The sequence below is a fragment of the Mirounga angustirostris genome, unplaced genomic scaffold (assembly GCF_029215605.1).
Source record: "Mirounga angustirostris isolate CCGP_5_RB_7025 unplaced genomic scaffold, mMirAng1.0.hap1 SCAF_7, whole genome shotgun sequence".
Taxonomy (NCBI): Eukaryota; Metazoa; Chordata; class Mammalia; order Carnivora; family Phocidae; genus Mirounga; species Mirounga angustirostris.
The window spans coordinates 146,145,434-146,167,127 of record NW_026991715.1 but is presented as its reverse complement, the minus strand read 5'-3'; the positions used below and the strand labels follow the sequence as shown (position 1 = coordinate 146,167,127).

Here is a 21,694-nt window from a genome sequence, read left to right as displayed (position 1 = left end):
AGGCAGATGCTTAACGACTGAGCCACCCAGGTACCCAGGGCTGCATTTTTTCCCATGGTGTTTGGCTGGGGTACAGAGGCATTTATTGCCTAAAAATTTCCCTCTTGCTAGGTTGCATCTTTCCTGGTCTTTGGCTTTTTTGGGGTAAGTTTGTCTTTTCCCATTGATGTTTTCAGATTGTCAGCTTCTCTACCTCCACCACCAGTCCCTCGGATACATGAAGCAAAACACAAACCCAGAGAACTCACTGGATGTGATTCCTTGGGTCACCAGTTCCCTTGCTGCTCTGCCTTTTCTTCACTTTTTAGAGTCATCTTCTGTTTATTTATGTTTAATGTCCTGGGCTGGGGCGCCTGGGTGGCTCAGTCATTGAGCGTCTGCCTTTGGCTCAGGTCATGATCCCAGAGTCCTGGGATCGAGCCCCGCATCGGGCTCCCTGCTTGGCAGGAAGCCTGCTTCTCCCTCTCCCCCTCCCCCTGCTTGTGTTCCCTCTCTGTGTCTCTCTCTGTCAAATAAATTAAAAAAAATCTTAAAAAAAAAAATGTCCTGGGCTTTTAGCTGTACTTGGCAGGAGGTATAGGGAGAAGTGTGTCGATTTCATCTGGGCCATTCCCTTCAGTCCTCTTGTAGTCTTGACTGCCTCTTTCCTCTAGAGGTAACTACTATGGTGACTTCTAATAAATGTTAGTTTTTCCTGTTTGTGAACTTTTTACATGTGGATTAGGTATTCTCTGTGTCTGAGTTCTTTTTGTGTGTGGGTGTGAGTTATCACTAAACACCACTATGCAATAAATCCAAATCGTGGTTGTAGTTTTAGTTGGCTGGTTTATTCTTATTGCCATATCATAGTTATGTGAATATACCAAAATTCATCCATTCTGCTGTTGATAGACAGTTTAGTAGTTTCCATTTTGGAGGTGGAGCCCAACGCAGGGCCTGAACCCACAACCCTGAGATCAAGACCTGAGCTGAGATCAAGAGTCGGGACACTCAGCTGAGTGCCCCCCAGGTGCCCCTATTTTGGTGGTATTTTTATGAAATAGTGCTGCTATGAATGTTCTTGTACATGTCTTTGAATATAAGTTTACAAGGAAACTGTTAATTTTAATAGTAAGGTATTAGCAAAATACTACACAAATATATACTGTAGACATCATACATATATAAAATATGTGTATTTTCCCCCAAAACTGATCCACAAAGTTAGCAACTGTTAATAGTTTATGTATCCTTGCAGAAAAAATGTTTAGCTCTGTATACGTATGCCTTGTTTCAGATTTTTCTACTGCAACATGGATTGGCAGGGAAGAAGCTTCCATTCCTTCCTAGTCCACACACAGACTAGCTAAGGAAATTTAGTTGAGGATATAAAGTGAGAGCAGGTGCAGTCTTTCACTTTGGCAGCTTTTCTCCGCTTCCAGTTTCCTAATACGGTATGACTATGCCATGGTAAGCAGGGATTGGGGCCTGCTAAACAGCCAAATGTTTACCTTACAAGTATTTTATAGCTAGGGCTTATCACCATTCTAGTTTATTTATACCAACAATCTTCACCTTTCCATTTAGGGTAATATTTATACATGAGGTGCTTTTGAACAAAACTCAGTCACATCTTCATGATGTGGGGAAAAACAGGGCCAGCACTGCAAAAGAGATTAATTATATTTTTGGACCAAATTCCATTTTAAAGTCATTTAGATTAAATGGTTTTAAATTGGAATTGGGTTGTTGGTTGTACATAAAGAGGCTTTTAGGAATGTTGAGACGTATTATTTAAATCTTACTCTGCTTTCTTCCCCTAATGAAGATATAGCCAATGAAAGTTTTACCACATTTTTAAAAACAGGATCAGTGAAATAAAAATCTAACATGAGTTTTCAAATTTGTGTGTGTGTACGTGCATGCACATATGAAATAAGTCACATGCTAAGCCTTCTTGCTGAAGAACTTCATTGATAAAATTGGACTTGGTAGTGTCAGTACAATAAAAGTTCAACTTTGATATTTGTAAATTGCATGTTTAACCATTGTTTATTTTTTTAAAAGTTTTATGTAAAATTTTATTTTTTTTAAGATCTTATTTATTTAGTTTAGAGAAAGAGAGCACGCATGTGCGAGCCGGGAAGGGGGGTAGAGGGAGAGGAAGAGGGAGAGAGACAATCTTAAGCAGGTTCCATGCTTAGTGTGGAGCTGGATGCAGGGCTGGATCTCATGACCCTGAGATCTTGACCTGAGCTGAAATCAAGAGTTGGACACTTAATCTACTCAGTCACCCAGGCGCCCCTAAAGATTTGGTTTGATTGTTTGATTTTCAGGGGTAGAATTTAGTGATTCATCAGTTGCATATTACACCCAGTGCTCTTTACGTCTCGTGCTCTCCTTAATTCCCAGCACTTATTTACCTCATCCCCCCACCCACTGCCCCTCCAGCAACCCTGTTTGTTCTGTAGAGTTAAGAGTCTCTTATGGTCTGTCTCCCTCTCTCATTTCATTTTATTTTTCCTTCCCTTCCTCTGTGTTCAACTGTTTTGTTTCTTACATTCCACATGACTGAAATCATACGGTATTTGTCTTTCTCTGACTTATTTTGCTTAGCATAATACCCTCTAGTTCCATCCATGTTGTTGCAAATGGCAAGGTTTCATTCTTTTGATGACTGAGTAATTTTCCATTGTGTATATATACCATATCTTCTTTATCTATTCATCTGTCGATGGACATCTGGGCTCTTCCCATATTTTGGTTTTTGTGGACATTGCTGCTATAAACGTTGGGGTGCAGGTGCCCCTTCAAATCACTGTGTTTGTATCCTTTGGATAAATACCTAGCAGTGCAATTGCTGGGTCATAGGGTACCTCTATTTTAACTTTTTGAGGGACTTTCATACTGTTTTCCAGAATGGCTGCACCAGTTTGCATTCCCACCAATAGTGTAAGAGGGTTCCCCTTTCTCCACATTCTTGCCAACATCTGTTGTTTCCTGAGTTGTTAATTTTTGCCGTTCTGACTGGTGTGATGTGATATCTCACTGTGGTTTTGATTTGTATTTCCCTGATGCTGAGTGATGTTGAACGTTTTTTCATGTGTCTGTTGGTGATTTGTATGTCTTCTTTGGAGAAATGTCTGCTCATGTCTTCTGCCCATTTCTTGACTAGATTTTTTTGTTTTTTGGGTGTTGAGTTTGATAAATTCTTCATAGGTTTTGGATACTAGCCCTTTATCTAAAGGCATTTGCAAATATCTTCTCCCATTTGGTAGGTTGTCTTTTTGTTTTGTTGACTGTTTCCTTTGCTGTGCAAAAGCTTTTTATCTTGATGAAGTCCCCATAGTTCATTTTTGCTTTTACGTGTCTAGTAAGAAGTTGCTGTGGCTGAGGTCAAAGAGGTTGCTGCCTGTGTTCTTGTTCTCCTCTAGGATTTTGATGGATTCCTGTGTCACATTTAGGTCTTTCATCCATTTTGAGTTTATTTTTGTCTATGGTGTAAAAAAAAAAGTGGTCCAGTTTCATTCTTCTGCATGTGGCCATCCAATTTTTCCAACACCATTTCTTGAAGAGACTTTTTTCCGTTGGGTATTTCCTGCTTTGTCGAAGATTAGTGGACCAGAGTTGAGGGTCCATTTCTGGGGTTTCTATTCTCTTCCATTGATCTATGTGCTAATACCATACTCTCTTGAGGTACAGCTTTGTAATACAGCCTGAAGTCTGGAATGTGATGCCTCCAGCTTTTGTTTTCTTTTTCAGGATTGCTTTGGCTATTCGGGGTCTTTTGTGGTTCCATACAAATTTTAGTATTGTTTGTTCCAGCAAACGTTGATGATATTTTGATAGGGATTGCATTGAATGTGTAGATTGCTTTGGGTAGCATAGACATTTTAACAATATTTGTTCTTACAATCCATGAGCATGGGATGTTTCCCCATTTTAAAGATTTTATTTTGGGGGGCACCTGGGAGGCTCAGTCGTTAAGTGTCTGCCTCCGGCTCAGGTCATGATCCCAGGGTCCTGGGATAGAGCCCTACATCGGGCTCCCTGCTCGGCGGGGAGCCTGCTCCTCCCTCTCCCACTCCCCCTGCTTGTGTTTCCTCTCTCACTGTCTCTGTCAAATAAATAAATCTAAAAAAAAAAAAAAAAGATTTTATTTTTAGTGATTTCTACACCCAGTGTGAGGCTTGAACTCACAACCCTGAGACCCAAGAGTTGCATGCTCCACCAGCTGAGCCAGCTAGGTGCCCCTATTATGTAAAAATTTAAAAATGAAATAGACTAATGCAATAACCTCTAATAACCAGCATCTAGATTCAGCAGATAAAGCATATGGTTGATAATTCTTTCATCTCAACCCTTTCCCATCTCATTTTAAAGCACATCCCAGATATAAAATGTTTTCATCTGTAAATTCATATGTATTCTGAGAGATAACTTAAAAAACACGTACACACAACCACAATACCACCATCATACTACTTACCGGTTTTATCCTCCCAAGTTTTAAAATTATCAATATTATTGCTCTTCACACCATGATTACTGAATCTGTTTAGGATTTAATGCAGTTCTTTCTGTCTTAGGATATAGCCTACTAGGGATATATGATCATATTACTGTTTTAAAGTCTCTAAAGTAAATCTTTTCTGTGGTTAAACTTGAAATCTATTTATCATATATACACACATCTATATGTTTCATTTGTGTAATTTGTTTTTGATTTAGGGGTTGCTTATTTTCCATTTTGCTATAATTTTGTTTTGGATTATGTAAAAAAATTTCCATGGTTCTAAAACAAGGCATTTGAGAAGTCTAATATTCCCTTCCCTTTCTTTTGTAGGATCAGTGGAGGCTTATGAAACTCCTTACAAAATAATGAAAATTTTGTCTATTTGTGTATTTTGAGAGAACCATAGTTATTCTCTGATTTTTTTCAAAAGTTTCACGTGCAAAAAAAAAAAAATAGTAGTTCTTAACTTTTTTTGGCCTACTCTTAAAAAACATAAAGACTCATAAGAGCTTTCGTTTGCCCTTAGAAAATGAAACAAAATTTGGAAGTATTAATTCACTTAACACACCTGTTATATGTTAATATTTTTTTTTCAAAGAAATAACTACATACCTCAAACCCAAAATATTGGTGAGAAGAGTGGATTTGTTTTATATTTGCAAATCTCTTAAATGTCTGATTTAATGGGAGGCTGGTGGATTTTTTTCATCTCGGCTGCATTCGGTCAGTTGTGTTATGTAGCCTCTGGAAAACTCCACTGTATCCTGGCAAGACAATGAGGGTAAAAGGCAAAGTCTTAGTGTTACAGTGAAAATGGTTTCAGCCTTACAGAGGTGGATGAGTCCAGTACTCTGTACTCTGTTAAGCAGAGCCCTGGAGTTGGTTTAGATTTGTTGTGCTTGCTTAGTTTTTAGTGTTGGTTTGTCGTTGAACGTGGTTTTCTGAAGATCAGTGTCTCATGCACATGCTCCCCCCCGCCCCCGCACTGTGCCTTCTGCATGGTCCTCCCCATAGCTCCCTTGGGCCACCTGGGGCTGGGCCACCCACGTGGGGATGGGCCCCATCACAGGACGAGCCCACTGGCATCAACCGTTCACACTCGTGGATATCCCCCCACTGTCCCTGCATCTTGTTGGCAGCAGTGTGCCAGCAAGGGCAGCCCTTGCCCAGTCGGTCACTTGTTTCTGGAGGGCAACATAGCGACCCTCATTTGTGTGAGCGCGGCAGTGTCTCTGCTGCTTTCCTCTACACTGTGTCCCGATGCAGGATACTCCTTGCCACGCTTTCGCTGCTGTGCCCTACTTCTGCAGCTGCCTGAGAGCTGGCTGCGGAGACAGGACAGTGTGGGACTGCTTCACCCTTTGTCTGCACCGGCTCACCCACATTTGCACCCAAACCATCCTACCTGGTTAATCCCTCTGTAGCACATGCCTGTCTTTAAAGTTAATCCACAGGCATCCTAGCACTTGAGGCTGGTGTGGTCATGTTCCAAATGGCTTTAAGTGCTTGTGCCGCTCCTACCTGGATAACTGTGGTAATTGTGGGACTAATTGATGCCCACAGGCACCAGCAGCTCTAATGATTCTAGATAACCTCATCAGTTGCATGTCCCATGGACCTGTCAGCTGTTTTAGGTAGAAGTCCTAGTGCCTACAGTGGCAGCCATGGTGACCAGGAATCCAGGTTCGGTACCATAAAGGGAGCTTGATGATCGACTTCAACAACCAAGCAAGGCAGCAGATGTGCAGATTACCTACTTGAGACCTGGGAGAGCAGTGATGAAAAATAACACTGGACTCTTTTGAGAGCCTATATTTCAGTGAGTCCATTTTGAATCCTTTAAGGAGGATCCATTGCAGGGCAAGTCCGGTTGCTGGCCACTGTGGTAATCTCAGCTCCAGTGCAGGTATTGAATTCAGTGCAGTTAAAATACTAGCTTGATGTTGGATCGCCCATGTGGGCAGCAGCAGGTCCACCACGGGGGGATGGTCCTTCCAGGTCTTCCCCACCCCCCTTGGGTGAGCTCCGGGCTCTTAGCCCAGTTTCCCTAGGCTGAAGTGTACATTTGGAGAAAATTAGAGTGCTCAAAGCAGACTCGAGCTGCCAGGATACTGCCCTGGGAATCATAGAATTCTAGTGTGGTTCTATTTTGTTTGTGTCAGAACTTTGCAGAGGCTGGTTAGGCAGGATTGTTGGGATGTTCATACTGCTTTGCCAGAGCCCAAAGTCTTAGACTGGTGCAAGACGGACCAGAGAGAAAGCTTTTGCCAAAGATGCTTTCATTAATCAAGGATGAAGGTGAAAGTGGGAGGTTTGAAGAGGCTTGGATCCCGTGTAGTTCTGACCATAAATGATTTCGACAGCCAGCATTGTTCTCATGACCCTCAGGTCGCTTCCAGGAAACCAAAGTCCTTCGGGTGGTGGTAGTGGGGCGGGGGGGGTGGTGTGGTTCTAAAGCTAACTGAAAGACACAGCCCTGGAGCATGTGCTTGATTTGACTCAACCTGGACAACCCCTTCTGGCTCTCGTGTAGGTGGAACTGGCACAGCAAAAGCTCTTCTGTGGGTGGTGGTGTATGGCCTTTCTGTGTCGGCAGTGATTTGCCTAGCTTATCGATAACTACGGGGATTAGTGCGCTAACCAGTTAGCCAGCCTGAGTACTCATTATCCCTCAACTTTGGTAAGTGGTGCTCAGCCATACTAGATTGAGCAACATAGTGCTTTTTAACGTTGGGGGCCAAGTTCCCCATTGCTCAGTGTGTGTGCACCCTAGTCCCAGCGGGTGCTGGGGACTGGTTAAATCCATTAATGATGGGCTTGGATTGCAGTTACTCCCCATGAATGAGGAACTCTGTTGAGAGACTAGATCAAAAGTTTTCCTTAAGTCCCTGTCTCTAGTACACACCGCTTGTCGTCCTTCAGATTGCCCACTTGGGGTGGGCACTTCGCCTTGCAGATCACAGAGAAGAAGGTCTAAATAAAAGTTGCAACCAGGTTTCATAGGTTGTCCTTCAGAGGGAGCATTATGGAGCCTGTGAATGGGATGGTTCTTGGCATTTGAGGTTCTTCCTCAACATATCACGGGCCACCCCAGGCAAGAAGGTGGACAGATGTGCTCAGAACCATGTGGGGAGGAGTAAAGGGTGAGCTCTTGCCTCTGGCCTCCCACCAGGTAGTGCTGGGCTCTGGTAGCTTCTGCTTAAGGTGACCTCTGTCTCACCTCTCTCTGGCCTGGCACCTTTGTGGTTTTGGGGTGCCCCCTCACCCTATTTGTGTGTATCTCTATGTCTCTGGTGGAGTGAGGTGAAGCTAAAGGGGTGTCTCCTATGCTGCCCACTGCTGTTAAGTCCTTGGATGTGTTTTTGTGGAGTTTAAACTGTTAGGACTGGACTTAGGACTTTAAACTGTAAACTCTGAGGATACCAGTGGTGACCTGATTTTGTGTCTATTTAGCATTAGTTATGGAAGCGTGCAGTTTAATGAGTACAGTTCTCATTGAAAGGAACAACTGGCCTTTTTATATATTAGGAAATTTTCTGGTTTTGGAATATACTTTATTATTATCATAATAACACTTCTCTGCTGCTGATGGAGTCTTGCTTTAACACATTATTTTTGTTTGGGGGTTCTGGTTTTTTTTTTTTAAGTTATAATCAAAGATAACTCAATTTATCTTTTTCATTCACAGACATATGTAGAGTGTGTCGGTCAGAAGGAACACCTGAGAAACCTCTTTATCATCCTTGTGTATGTACGGGCAGTATTAAGTTTATCCATCAAGAATGGTGAGTCATCCTTTTAGAATATTTTATGTCTGAGCTTCAGTTTTGTCATTTGTATAATAAGGGGGATTGTTTCAATGAACTTTCTCTGAAATAGTTTTTTTTTTTTAATTTTGTGAAAATTTGGAAATTACCCATATTCCTTATTACCATTCCTTGTCATTTTGGTATTACTGTTTTCCGGGTGCATGTGATACCTGTTTGTTCATTTCTACCATGGAGAGCTTATTTTGTTCATTGGAAGTGTTAAGGTTCTCTGATTCTGCTTGGCATGATAATAGCTTACATTTATGTGATGCTTTGTGCCAGGTGGTGCTCATTGCTTTTATACATCTTAACTCATTTAATCCTTAGAACCATGAGGTGGAATATTTTTATTATTATGCAGATGAGGAAATGAGCATAGAAATGTTAAAGTAACTTGTTCTGGGTACACAGCCAACCACTTAGTGACAACCAGGATTGAGACCGAGCTACCCAGGGTAGCAGTATTATCAGACCAGTGTTAGAACTGATGTGATGCTTGGAGATTCTTTCATAGTTGAGGTTAGCCTTGAGGAGATTACAATTTAGTTAATTGAACTTTTTTAATAGTAAAAATACATATTGTTTTTATCTGTTATAGTTCTGTACTTTCAGAAGGCTTTAAATTATAAAAAGTCAAAAAGAATATTGTAAATATGAAACTGTCAAAATTATAAAAGCTCCATGATATGTTAAATTTTAATAAAACAGAACATTGGTTTTCAGTGAAGCCTTAAAATTTCTTTGTTGTAAATACTGCACTTATGAATGTGTTTGTGATTGCAGCTTAGTTCAGTGGCTGAAACACAGTCGAAAAGAATACTGTGAATTATGCAAGCACAGATTTGCTTTCACACCAAGTAAGTTCTTTAGAAGTTTGCATTGCATTTTTGGGTTATAATTGCACGCATAAAGGTTTTTAAGCAGTTTTAAAGCAGCTATTTTTTAACTTTGTCTGTCATTGATAATAACAAAGTATTGCTGTAACATTTTGGAAATTATTTTTTAAAACTACGTGTCAGCTTTTAACACACAGATGCATGTTTATGTGAGAGTGATTGATTTATAGAATATTTCTTCTTTCTTTTTTAATTTTAATTTTATTTATTTATTTATTTATTTTTGAGAGAGAGTGTGCACACCACTGGTGGGGCGGGGAGGGGCAGAGGGAGAGGGAGAGAGAGAATCTTAAGCAGGTTCCATGCTCAGCACAAGCCCCATGCAGGGTTTGATCTCAGGACCCTGAGATCATGACCTAAGCCTAAATTAAGAGTTGGATGCTTAATGGGCTGAGCCACCCAGGTGCCCCTCTTTTAAAATTTTTTATTATGGACAAGTTCAAATGTAAATAAAAAAGGTGTAATGAAACCCCCATGTTCATATTTCTTAGTTTGACTCATTTTTAGCTCATGGCCTTTACATGGTATTCCTTACCTATGTTCTTGTTCCCCACCTCTCTATCCTTTTTTAAAGCAAATCCCATCATTTATAATTTCATCTGTACATATTTTAGTATGTATCTCTAAACAATAAGGATTCTTTTTAAAAACAATAACTATGATACCATTCACCCAGAAAAATTAATAACGATGTCTTGATTTTATCAAATATGTCCTCACTGTTCAAACGGGATATCTTTTGAGTTAAAATTGTGTAGATTGGAATAATAATAATAAAGAGAAGGTTCAGGAGTCGCATGTTTTACTGACTGAGCCGGGCAGGGCACCCCCCTAATTCACTTCTTAAAAATGAGACTTTCTGGGCGCCTGGGTGGCTCACTTGGTTAGGCGACTGCCTTCGGCTCAGGTCATGATCCTGGAGTCCCTGGATCAAGTCCCGCATCGGGCTCCCTGCTCGGCAGGGAGTCTGCTTCTCCCTCTGACCCTCCCCCGTCTCATGTGCTCTCTCTCATTCTCTCTGTCTCAAATAAATAAATAAAATCTTTAAAAAAAAAAAATGAGACTTTCTAAGCTTAATATTTTTGTTAAGCCTATGGCACATATTTTGCAGGTCTTTAAAATTCCAGTTATATTTTATAATTCCTGTGCCTACTGATTGATACTTAATGTTATTCATCTTAAATAAGTAGAGGACTATACTGGCAGCTTACCAAGAATTTGAAGTATACTTTTCATTCTGGGATTGTAGTACATTGCCCTCCTTCCAAAGGTTTTTTGTGTTTTCGTGGTTTTTTTTTTTTTTTTTAATAGTATCTACAACTTAAGGTTTATAGCAAACTAATTCTAAGTAATTGAATATTTTCATGAAGTTTCATAGGAAATACTCGTGTGAGCTTTTTTATTTTGAGACCGGTAAAAGCTTGTGTTGGTACTTTTTTTTTTTTTTAAAGGTTGTATTTATTTGAGAGAGAGAATGAGAGAGCGCATGAGAGGCGGGAGGGTCAGAGGGAGAAGCAGACTCCCTGTTGACAGGGAGCCCGATGCGGGACTCGATCCTGGGACTCCAGGATCATGACCTGAGCTGAAGGCAGTCGCTTAACCAACTGAGCCACCCAGGTGCCCATGTGTGTTGGTACATTTTAGTTAGCATTTGACATAGGCCATTCTCCTTATCTTATCAAAAACTTTATTTACTGGTTTAATGACTTGTGTATCAAGTATCCTCTTAAAGTAAGTGGTCTTTGTGGGTATATTGCAAAAAAATAAGCTATTTGTTAATAACTTATTCCTTAATGTTTGTAGCTGTGAATAGTTTTATAATAGGTCATTCATTAATTTTATATCATTGATTTTAAAACTTTACACATCATAATTCCTTATTTTGGCCTCACTGGAGGAAATTGTTTGTTCCTCCCATATGTTCTTTCTGCTATACCTGTGGTAGAGCAGTGGTTTTCATTGGAACCATTTAAAAAGGAAATCTTTCTCAAACATGGCAAAACCTTTCTCTGAGTGTGTTGAACCACATCTTTTTTTTTTTTTTTTAAAGATTTTATTTATTTATTTGACAGAGAGAGACACAGAGAGAGACACAGCGAGAGAGGGAGGGAACACAAGCAGAGGGAGTGGGAGAGGGAGAAGCAGGCTCCCTGCTGGGATCGATGCGGGACTCGATCCCAGGACTGTGGGATCGCGACCTGAGCTGAAGGCAGTTGCTTAACCAACTGAGCCACCCAGGCGCCCCTGTTGAACCACATCTTACAGAGAGATGGGAAGACCTGAATTTACTGGTTGGAATATTAATTATCATTTTAAAATTGGGCGGGGAGGTGTGATTGGCCAACAAATGTCAGTAGGCTCTTTGCTTCTACATGAAATGACTTTGCTACAGATAGTAGTTTTTGAGTGCTGTGTCTAAGGCTTGTATTTGGGAGGAGGACTGGGTCATCTTTTTTTTTTTTTTTAATTGAAGTATAGTTGAGACACAATGTTATGTTCGTTTCAGGTGTACAACATGGTGATTCCACGACTGTATGTTATGTTGTGCTCACCACAAGCGTAGTTACCATCTTTCACCATACAATGCTATTGTATATATTCCCTCTGCTCTGCCTTTCATCCCTATGACTTATTCCCCTGTACCCATTTTGCCCACCCCCGCCTTCCCTTTTGCAACTGCCAGTTTGTTCTCTGTATTTATATGCCTGTTACTGCTTTTTTGTTTATTTGTTCATCTATTTTGTTTCTTAGATTCCATATGTAAGGAAAAATCATATGTTGTCTTCAACTTACTGACTTAATTTCCTAAGCACAGTACCCTCTAGATCCATCCATGTTGTCATAAATAGCAGGGTCTTATTATTTTTCATGGCTGAGCAACATTCCATTGTGTGTGTATAAGTATACATACACACTATTCTTTCCTTATCCATTCACCTACCAGTGGATGCTTGGATTGCTTCCATATCTTGGCTATTGTAAGTAGTGCTGCAGTAAACGTAGGGGTGCATATATATTTTCGAGTTAGTGTTTTTGTTTTCCTTGGGTAAACACCCAGAAGTGGAATTACTGGATTGTATGATACTATATATTTTTAATTTTTTGAGGAACCTCCATACTCCTTTCCACAGTTTACATTCTCACACCTAACAGTGCACAGGGGTTCCTTTTTCTCTACATCCTTGCCAACACATTATTTCTTATCTTTTTGATACTAGCCATTTGACAGGTATAAGGTGATATCTTATTGTGGTTTTTACTTAGGAGGGTTCTTTCTTGCTAACGTGTCAGCAGCTTCACCTTTTGCTCCTGTTCGCTTTATCTGATCTTTTATAATTTGGGAAGCCAGATAATTGCATTGTTTAAACATTTTATTTATTTATTTATTTATTTGTTTGTTTGTTTGTTAGAGAGAGAGGGAACACAGCAGGGGGAGTGGGGGAGGGAGAAGCAGGCCTCCCGCGGAGCAGGGAGCCAGACGCAGGGCTCCATCCCAGGACCCTGGGATCATGACCCAAGCCGAAGGCAGACGCCCAACGACTGAGCCAACCAGGCACCCCTTGCATTGTTGTTTTTTTTTTTTTTTTTTTAAGATTTTATTTATTTATTTGACAGAGAGAGACACAGCGAGAGAGGGAACACAAGCAGGGGGAGTGGGAGAGGGAGAAGCAGGCTTCCCGCGGAGCAGGGAGCCCGATGCGGGGCTCGATCCCAGGACCCTGTGACCATGACCTGAGCCGAAGGCAGACGCCCAACGACTGAGCCACCCAGGCGCCCCACCCCTTGCATTGTTTAAATGCTAAAACATGTATAAGTTAGGGCGCCTGGGTGGCTCAGTTGGTTAAGCGACTGCCTTTGGCTCAGGTCATGATCCTGGAGTCCTAGGATCGAGTCCCGCATCGGGCTCCCTGCTCGGCAGGGAGTCTGCTTCTCCCTCTGACCCTCCTCCCTCTCATGCTCTCTGTCTCTCATTCTCTCTCTCTCAAATAAATAAATAAAATCTTTAAAAAAAAAAAAAAGAGTAACTTTAAAAAAAAACATGTATAAGTTAGCTTTGCATGAAGTTCATGGCAGTGACTGAGGGATGTGAACTTCTCTTGAATCTTTATTCCTGCACAGAGGCCTTTTTTTGTTGGTTTCTACATTTCACATGTGATTTGCTCTCAAAGGAATTCTGGGTAAATGTATTATTTAACTGTTTGATTCACTTTTTTAATAGGAAAAGATATTTAAGTGAAATACAAAGATTGAAAGTTAAGCTAGCTCTACATGCCTATTTTATATTTTTGAATTAAGCTATTTTTGAATCTTTATGAAATTATATGTACTTTTTTTTTTCTCTACTAGTTTATTCTCCAGATATGCCTTCACGGCTTCCCATCCAAGACATATTTGCCGGACTGGTTACAAGTATTGGCACTGCAATACGATACTGGTTTCATTATACACTTGTGGCCTTTGCATGGTTGGGAGTTGTTCCTCTTACAGCATGTGAGTATTCATTTCTCTGTGATTGGAGTTATACAACTTATAAAGTTGTATAAGTATTCAATTTGGTAATATTGCATCATATTTTTGTTTGAATGATATTTATTTGATGTTACAATTTCATGTATTAGGAAAGCCTCACTTAGGAAACATTGCCCACCTAAATTAAGAATTGTTTTTAACAGATCATTTTCTTGAATGAATGTGGGAATGAAAAACAGCATACAGAGGCTAATAATGAAAGTTCATGAAAGAATTGAAGAAGCAAAATCAAATTAGAAGGATCTTGATTTTTATTCTTTGAAGTATATTAGAACTTTCAAGGGATTGCAAACGTTAGATTATTTTGAGATTTTTTTTCCCCTCCCTTTTAAAAGACAGCTCATATATTTGTAATAGTCCTGAATAATTGGGAGGCTTATCTTTCAAGATATAGGAGATTTTCTGGGAGGTTGATATACTAGCCCTTAGTTGATCCCTTTTGGGTTTTTGTTTTTAGAGACATGTAGAAGGGTAGATAGTATATGGTGCCAGAGTATGTAGCTATGATTCTTTGGAGTTAAATGCAAATGAGATTTTTAAATAAGTATAATTAATATCCTTGTGTTTCTTTACAATAAAATAAATAAAATTGCTCATTTATGAAGATGAAAATCTTTGGGGATACATTGAATAGCAGAATAGATATTATTGAAAAGTGAGGTAGTGAACTAGGAGATTGAGCAAGGGTTCTCTTGGATGTAACTCAAAGAGACAAGAAGTTGCAAGTATGAGGAGAACAAAACCAGGAGATGAAAGCTGCATCCAGTTGTTTCAGTACCTGTCTAGTAAGTACTTTCACAAGGTGAAAGATCACGGACATGAGGAAATGTCAGGCATCTTTTCGATTGAAAGAGAGCTGACCATGATGAAGGACAGAGCCTCACAAACCTAGACACATTCTCAAGTTTTCCAGGGCTGAATAAAATGGTAGATGTTCCACTTGCACATTATCCTACAAAGTAAAAATCATACAGGTGTCAGACATAAAATTAGCAGCTCTGAATGCTACAGGACAGCAGAAACTTTAGACTTTGACAACATTTCTGAACCTGAAATCTACCCATAAATTATTCTCAGGTGGAGGGACAAAATAAAGACATGTCAGTAGATGTAAGGGCATGAAAAGTTTGCCACCTCAAACTATTTATGAAAAAAGTGTTTGAGAATATACTTTACCAAAATGAGTGAGGAATCAGAAAGGCATGAGCTGCAAAGAAAAAGAGACAGGTGCTTCCCACAGCTAACTAGCAGTTGTTTTAATCTACAATGACTAGCAATTTTTAGGTAGTAGCCAGGAACTAAAATTCTAGATGATTTTAACATGGGAGAAGCTAAGAGGAGAGGGTAGGAATGAGAGCTTCCTAAGTTATTTTATTTGTGAGGAGACTGTAGATGCTCTAGACAGAGAGAGGAAAATACTGTGTGACTCTGCATTAAAAATTATGGGAGTAACCAACTAGAGTCCAGAACTAGACTGACATCTGCACCATCACCTGATTCACAACAAAGGTGCCACTGCTGTTTAGTGGAGGAAGGATGATTCTTTCAATAAATGGTATAGCATCAACTGGATGGCCATATGAAGAAAAATGAAACGTCATTATTTCACACCTGACACAAATTAATTTGAGATGGATCATAAGCTTGAATGTGAATGTTAAAATCAGAAGATTTCTAAAAATATAGGAGAATGGGGCACCTGGATGGCTCAGTCACTTAAGCGTCTGTCTCTTGATTTCGGCTCAGGTCATGATCTCAGGGTCGTGGGATTGAGCCCTGCATCAGGCTCTGCATTCAGCACAATGTCTGCATGAAATGCTTTCTCTCCCTCTCCTTCTGCCCCTCCCCTCATTCGTGTGCACACGGTCTCTCTCTCTGAATAAATAAATTAAAAAAAAATTTTTTTTTTAAGATTTTATTTGTTTGAGAGAGACAAAGATAGTGAGAAGGGAGCATGAGCCAGGAGAAGAGGGAGAAGCAGGCTCCCCGCTGAGCAGGGAGCCCATACAGGACTGGATTCCAGGACCCTGGGATCATGACCTGAGCCAAAGGCAGACACTTAACCGACTGAGCCACCCAGGTGTGCAAATAAATAAAATCTTAAGAAAAAAAGAGAAAATATAGGAGAATAATCATAAAAGAAAGAAAATACTGAATAAATTGGACTTAATTGAAATTAAGAACTTTTATTCATGCTTTGATACCTTTAAGAGAGAAAGGCAAGCCCCACGGAGTGAGAGAAGATTTTTGTAATACACACGTCAAACAAAGGACTTGTATCTAGAGTATGTAGGGAACTCCCAAAAATCAGTAAGAAAAAAGCAGACAACCCAAATAAAAAGTAGACAAAAGATTTGAATAGGTGTTTCTGGAAAGATCTAAATAGCCAGTAACACACAAAAAACTGCTCAGCATCATTAGTCATCAGGGAAATGCACAAGAAGATATTGCTACATACTCAGCAGGATGGGTAAAATTAAAAAAACAAGATAATACCAAATGTTTCTTAGGATGTGGAGCATTTGGAACATGCTTACATTGATGGCAGGAGTATATATGGTATAACCACTTCGGAAAACCATTTGGCAGTTATCTATGAATGCTAAGTATTATAAATAGTTTATGATTCAACAGTTCCATTTCTAGGAATATAGCTGATGGAAACCAGAGCCTTGTGTCCACTAAATGATGTTCAAGAATGACCACACCAGCTTTGCTAATAGTAGTTAAAACTGGAACCAACGAAATACCCATCAACAGTAGTAGAGTAGATACATTGTGGTTTTTCTATACAGTGGAGTAGTACTTAGTGAGGAAAGAGCTCATTATTGGGACATGGAATAACATGGAGGAGTTTTACTTTGAGAGAAAGGAGCGAGGCACAAAAGAGTATGGATTGTATGATTGCATTTATGTGAAATTTTAAAGTAGGCCAAATTGATCTATGGTGATAGAGATCAGAATGGTGGTTATCTTTTTGCTGGAGATACTGACTAGGAAGGGCCTTCCAAGGAGCTGGAAATGCTGAATATCTTGATCCTAGGTGGCAGTTTCCTGGATATGTACATACATAATAATTCACCCAGACGTATACTTAAGATTCATGTAAATTTTATCTTAATAAAAAGTAACAAAACTTAAAGGTAAGTGCCAGAAGAATAGAAGTGGGGTTATGAGTTTTTGTCCTGAGAAGTCAGAGTATGAAACCGCAAATATTTGGAAAGTCCAACAAAAGGAAGGACAGGGACGGAGGGCGGGGGGAGGGAAGTAAGAGAGGAAAGGGTAAGGTTGCAACTTCTATGATCATAAGAGTTTACACAGTTGTGTACAGAGGAACATGGTTTACTATGAGAAATAAGTACAGAGCAGCGCAGGTTAATGCTAGAGGCATGTTAGCAAATGCTGACAGAACATAGGAACAGTGTTCATCAGCCAGATGTCATTCAAGATGAAAAGCTTTAAATGGAGCAAAGCATTATATTTCATATTAGTAAAGGGCATAGTCATAAGAAAGCAAAACTTAATTTTTTTTTTTTAAGATTTTATTTATTTGACAGAGACACAGCAAGAGAGGGAACACCAGCAGCGGGGAGTGGGAGAGGGAGAAGCAGGCTTCCCGCAGAGCAGGGAACCCGATGCGGGGCTCGATCCCAGGATCCTGGGATCATGACCTGAGCCTAAGGCAGACGCTTAACGACTGAGCCACCCAGGCGCCCCGAAACTTAAGAACTTTTATGCACCAGAGTACAGGACTTCGAAATATGTAAAGCGTTCACAGTCAAGTGGAAGACTAACCCTCTCCAAAATCAGATCAAATAATCAAAAGTTAAGTAGGGACTTAAAAGATTTAAGTAATGTAGTTAACAAGCTGCATCTCTGTTCTGACTTGTTTACATATGCTCATATACATGTGCATAATTAAAATTTAAGTTCTGGGGCGCCTGGGTGGCTCAGATGGTTAAGCGTCTGCCTTCAGCTCAGGTCATGATCTCAGGGCCCTGGGATCGAGTCCCGCATCGGGCTCCCTGCTCCTTGGGAGCCTGCTTCTCCCTCTGCCTCTCTCTCTCTCTCTCATGAATAAATAAATAAAATCTTTAAAAAAAAAAAAATTTAAGTTCTGTCACAGAATACATAGTCTGTAACTTTTTTCTTTAAGTTAGCAGTGTACCCTGGTATTTTTCCATGTGAGAATGTGTTGAGTTACTGTACTTTTTTTTTTTTTTTTGAGCTACCTTATTTTTTAGATGCATCAGAGCACTCTGTAGGAAGGAGGCCTTTAATTTGTGAATCCATTTTCTTATTTGCAGATATTTGGTTTGTTGTCAGTTTTACTTTGTTACAAGCATACTTGTTTTGAATATTTTATACACATATGTAAGAAATTTCTATTACAGAAATTTTTTCCTACCTTTTCATTTTGATTTGGTTTTTGAAAACAGCCATTGAAGTCACTGAAAATTTCTGATACGAGGCTATAGGGAATGCTTAAACTAGCATACATGTAGTTTGGTTAGAAAGAAAATCTTAGCTGTTTCCTCTTGGGCCCTGTTTCTGTTCTTGCCTTTCTGACTAAGAGGTGCCCCAGGGTTTTGTTTTGTTTTGTTTTGTTTTTAAAGATTTTATTTATTTATTTGACAGAGAGACAGCGAGAGCAGGAACACAAGCAGGGGGAGTGGGAGAGGGAGAAGCAGGCTCCCCGCAGAGCAAGGAGCCCGATGCGGGGCCCGATCCCAGGACCCTGGGATCATGACCTGAGCCGAAGGCAGACGCTTAACGACTGAGCCACCCAGGCGCCCGCCCCAGGGTTTTTTTAATGTAGTATTTTAGGACAGCCTTGCAAAGACTAAATATTTCAGGGGCTTACACTTTACCTCCGTTTAATTGAGTACCTGTCTGAGGTCCTGATGTGTGTTGTAACCGTGTGCCATCTCACCCTTTTTGGTAGGCCGTATCTACAAGTGCTTGTTTACTGGCTCCGTGAGCTCACTACTGACACTGCCACTGGACATGCTGTCCACGTGAGTACTCGTGAAGCTGGAAAGCTGCACAGCATAGCTGGTGCTCAGTCTTCCTGCACGCTTTTATTCTTGTTATAATTTGAAAAGTCCTTTTGTTCCAAGGACAAAGCGTTATAGCTACAGTGGAAGTAGCTGACATATGTACATGTTTGTTTTAAAACATACCCATTTTAAAGGACTATTTTGTAAGGGTGGGACGATATGTTAAATAGGCTGCTGTGCAGTGTGAGGTATGTGCTGTCATGTTCCTTTGCTGAGAGTTCATTTAAACATGGATTTTTTAACAACATAGAATCATTTGAATACAAATTTAGTTTTCAAATGTTTCTTGTGATTGTTAGAATATGGACTAAAAACTTGTTCACTGTCATTGTTTTACTGTATCTTAATTTGACATTAAGCATTTTAATTGTGTTTTCTTGGGAAAGATGTGTTTTTATTACTGAAGTCAGAATTAGGAATGCTGTAAATGATTAACTATATGAAGATCATTAAATATTAAGCCTGCCAACGATTGCACTTATATTTGCTAAATCTTCTTTTGTACCCAGCTGATCTTAGGTTTCTGATTGCTATGTCAGTAAAGACAGAGAACAATATAAAACCATCCAATGGAACAAAGTATTCAGAGTATATTACCATAAAAATAAGCCACAAGGCAATAGAAGAGAGCAGGAGGGCATAGTGTATTTCTGATAGAAAAGAAATTAGGGAGGAGTTCTTTTAAGTCTCTTGCATCTGCATCATTATTATTATATTATTTTTTAATATTTTTATTTATTTATTTAACAGACATAGCACAAGTAGGCAGAGCGGCAGACAGAGGGACAGGGAGAAGCAGACTCCCCGCTGAGCAGGGAGGCCAGTGCGGGGCTCGATCCCAGGACCCTGGGATCATGACCTGAGCCGAAGGCAGCCGCTTAACCGACTCAGCCACTCAGGCGCCCCTCTGCATCATTATTTTTAATCATGTTTCTAAATATTTAGAAACATTAGATGTGTCTGTGACTTGGTTTTTCTACTTGCTGGTAATACCTTTCTGGGATAGAACAGTCAGGTTATTTCATTTCTGTGTCTTTGGCAGTATAGGGAATAATAGATAAAAGGTTTTCAGCTTGAACTTATTTACATTAGAATTATTTTTTGTTTTCATTAATAAAGAACAGCTTTGATAAAGTAATGTTTAGAAGTAGACTGGGGCCTTGAAATAGGGTGCTTCTAGCTGTGGCTGTGACAAAAAAGAGAAGCAGTAATTTAACACATTTGAAAGTTTGGAACTAGCATAAGATGATAACCCTTTGTATAAAAATACAGGCCTTTTGTGAAGTGATGCAGTAGAAACAAACAGGACAGCATTCCCATTTCTGGACATCAGGTTTTTATCTCAGCCATCCAGAACATGGTCTCAGTATAGAAGTGTAAGAAGTTTGTCTTAAATGGCTCAGCCGCTATTCATTATGTCTTTGTGTATATGACATCATTCACCTCTGGCTTGCATTTAGGAATTGTATACACGCCAAGATGCATATTGGAAGTAGCGAGGGAAGTCCGATAAAAGCAAGGGGTGACTGCTAAGAGTGATGGAAGTTTTATTTTAATATGTATAAGCTAATAAAAGAACCATTTCACATAGGGTATTCTTGTTCATTTAGTTTGGGCTAAAATTCTGTAAACCGTTGCAGTTGATGAGTGCATCATAGCGGCCAGCCCGTATCTCAGTTGTTTAGGAAAGATGACTTGAGTTCCGAACTATGCGGTTTAATGAAGCAGAGATATATTATTTCTCTAACGGTTTCTGTTTTAAATGGCTGAATATGTTAACATTTACCAAAGCCTAAATTGGTAGGCTTTGGCTCTATGAAAAACAGGTGTTTATGGAAGCCATGTCAATGAAATGCCAAACAAGGTGTAGTATCCTACTTATCTACTACCTTTACTTCTTGTTGGTAGAACCATTGACCAACAGGTTGGCGGGTGTAGTCACTTAGGCGATACAGGGAGGTAGTTGGTTGTAACAGAAGGAACGCTAGCATTGGAATATAGTTTGTATCTGCAGGTTTTTTGGTGACTTTGGACAAATCATTGGACCTTTCTGAGCCCATTTTCTCCTCTGTAAAGTGAGGAAGATCATGCCTCAGGACTTTGGGTGGGCTATTCAAAGATTAAATTCACATATATATGTAAAAACTATATGTGAATTTTGAGTATTAGGTTAACGCATAGCAGAATTATCACTGAAGCTCAGAGCTGTTGCTTGTCTTAACGTTGGCAGGCTCCCCCTTTCTGATGTGATTGGTTAGTGGGCCACCAAAATTGCCTTCGTGAGACTGCTGATTGACGCAGGAGGAACACTAGAGGCGTAGCTGGGGATAGTCAAAAGAAATTGTAAACGTGGTTTGGTTTTGTAATCCCATGCTGCCTTTTACAGTTTGAAGAATTGAGCCAGTTTTCCTGGAAGCACTTTTAAGTAATTACTTTTTTTTTTTTTTTTAATGAGCTGTGTTTCATTTTCTCTGTAGTATTACTTTTATTTCTGAAATTTCACCTTAAATTTCTTAATATTGTAGCAGCTGCTTACATATTTTGTAGCTCAGTTCTTGAGATCATCTCTAGGCGCAACGTATCAGTTAATTATTGCTTCAAAACCTACTGTCCCCAGAACTTATGGCTTAAAATGATAATTTTATTGGCTCATAATTCCAGGGGTCAGCCATTTGGGCTGGGCTCAGTTACTCATGTGTTTCACTGGAGTTGGATGGTCTAAGATGGCTCCAGCTGTGTGCCTTGGTTCTCTTCCACGTGCCCTCTCATCTTGCAGAAAGCCAGCAGGGCTTCTGTATATGGTGGTCGCAGGGCAGCATTCTAAAAGGGTGAGAGTTGAAGTTCACCAGCTCTCTTCTAGGCTCTAAACTCAGGCAGCCTCACCTTGGTTCAGGCAAGTCACAG

At 39.9% G+C, this 21,694-nt stretch overlaps 1 protein-coding gene across 5 annotated transcripts in view; it reads left to right on the top strand.

The window, feature by feature from the left end:
• Positions 1-21,694, top strand: part of MARCHF6 (membrane associated ring-CH-type finger 6) — a 78,985-nt gene that overhangs the window by 14,566 nt on the left and 42,725 nt on the right. For all 5 annotated transcript variants that reach the window (XM_064596863.1, XM_064596862.1, XM_064596861.1 and 2 more), the window contains exons 2-5: positions 8,184-8,280; positions 9,088-9,161; positions 13,548-13,691; positions 18,676-18,748. In XM_064596863.1, the coding sequence (XP_064452933.1) occupies positions 8,184-8,280; positions 9,088-9,161; positions 13,548-13,691; positions 18,676-18,748 (388 nt within the window). The remainder of the gene's footprint in view (positions 1-8,183; positions 8,281-9,087; positions 9,162-13,547; positions 13,692-18,675; positions 18,749-21,694) is intronic.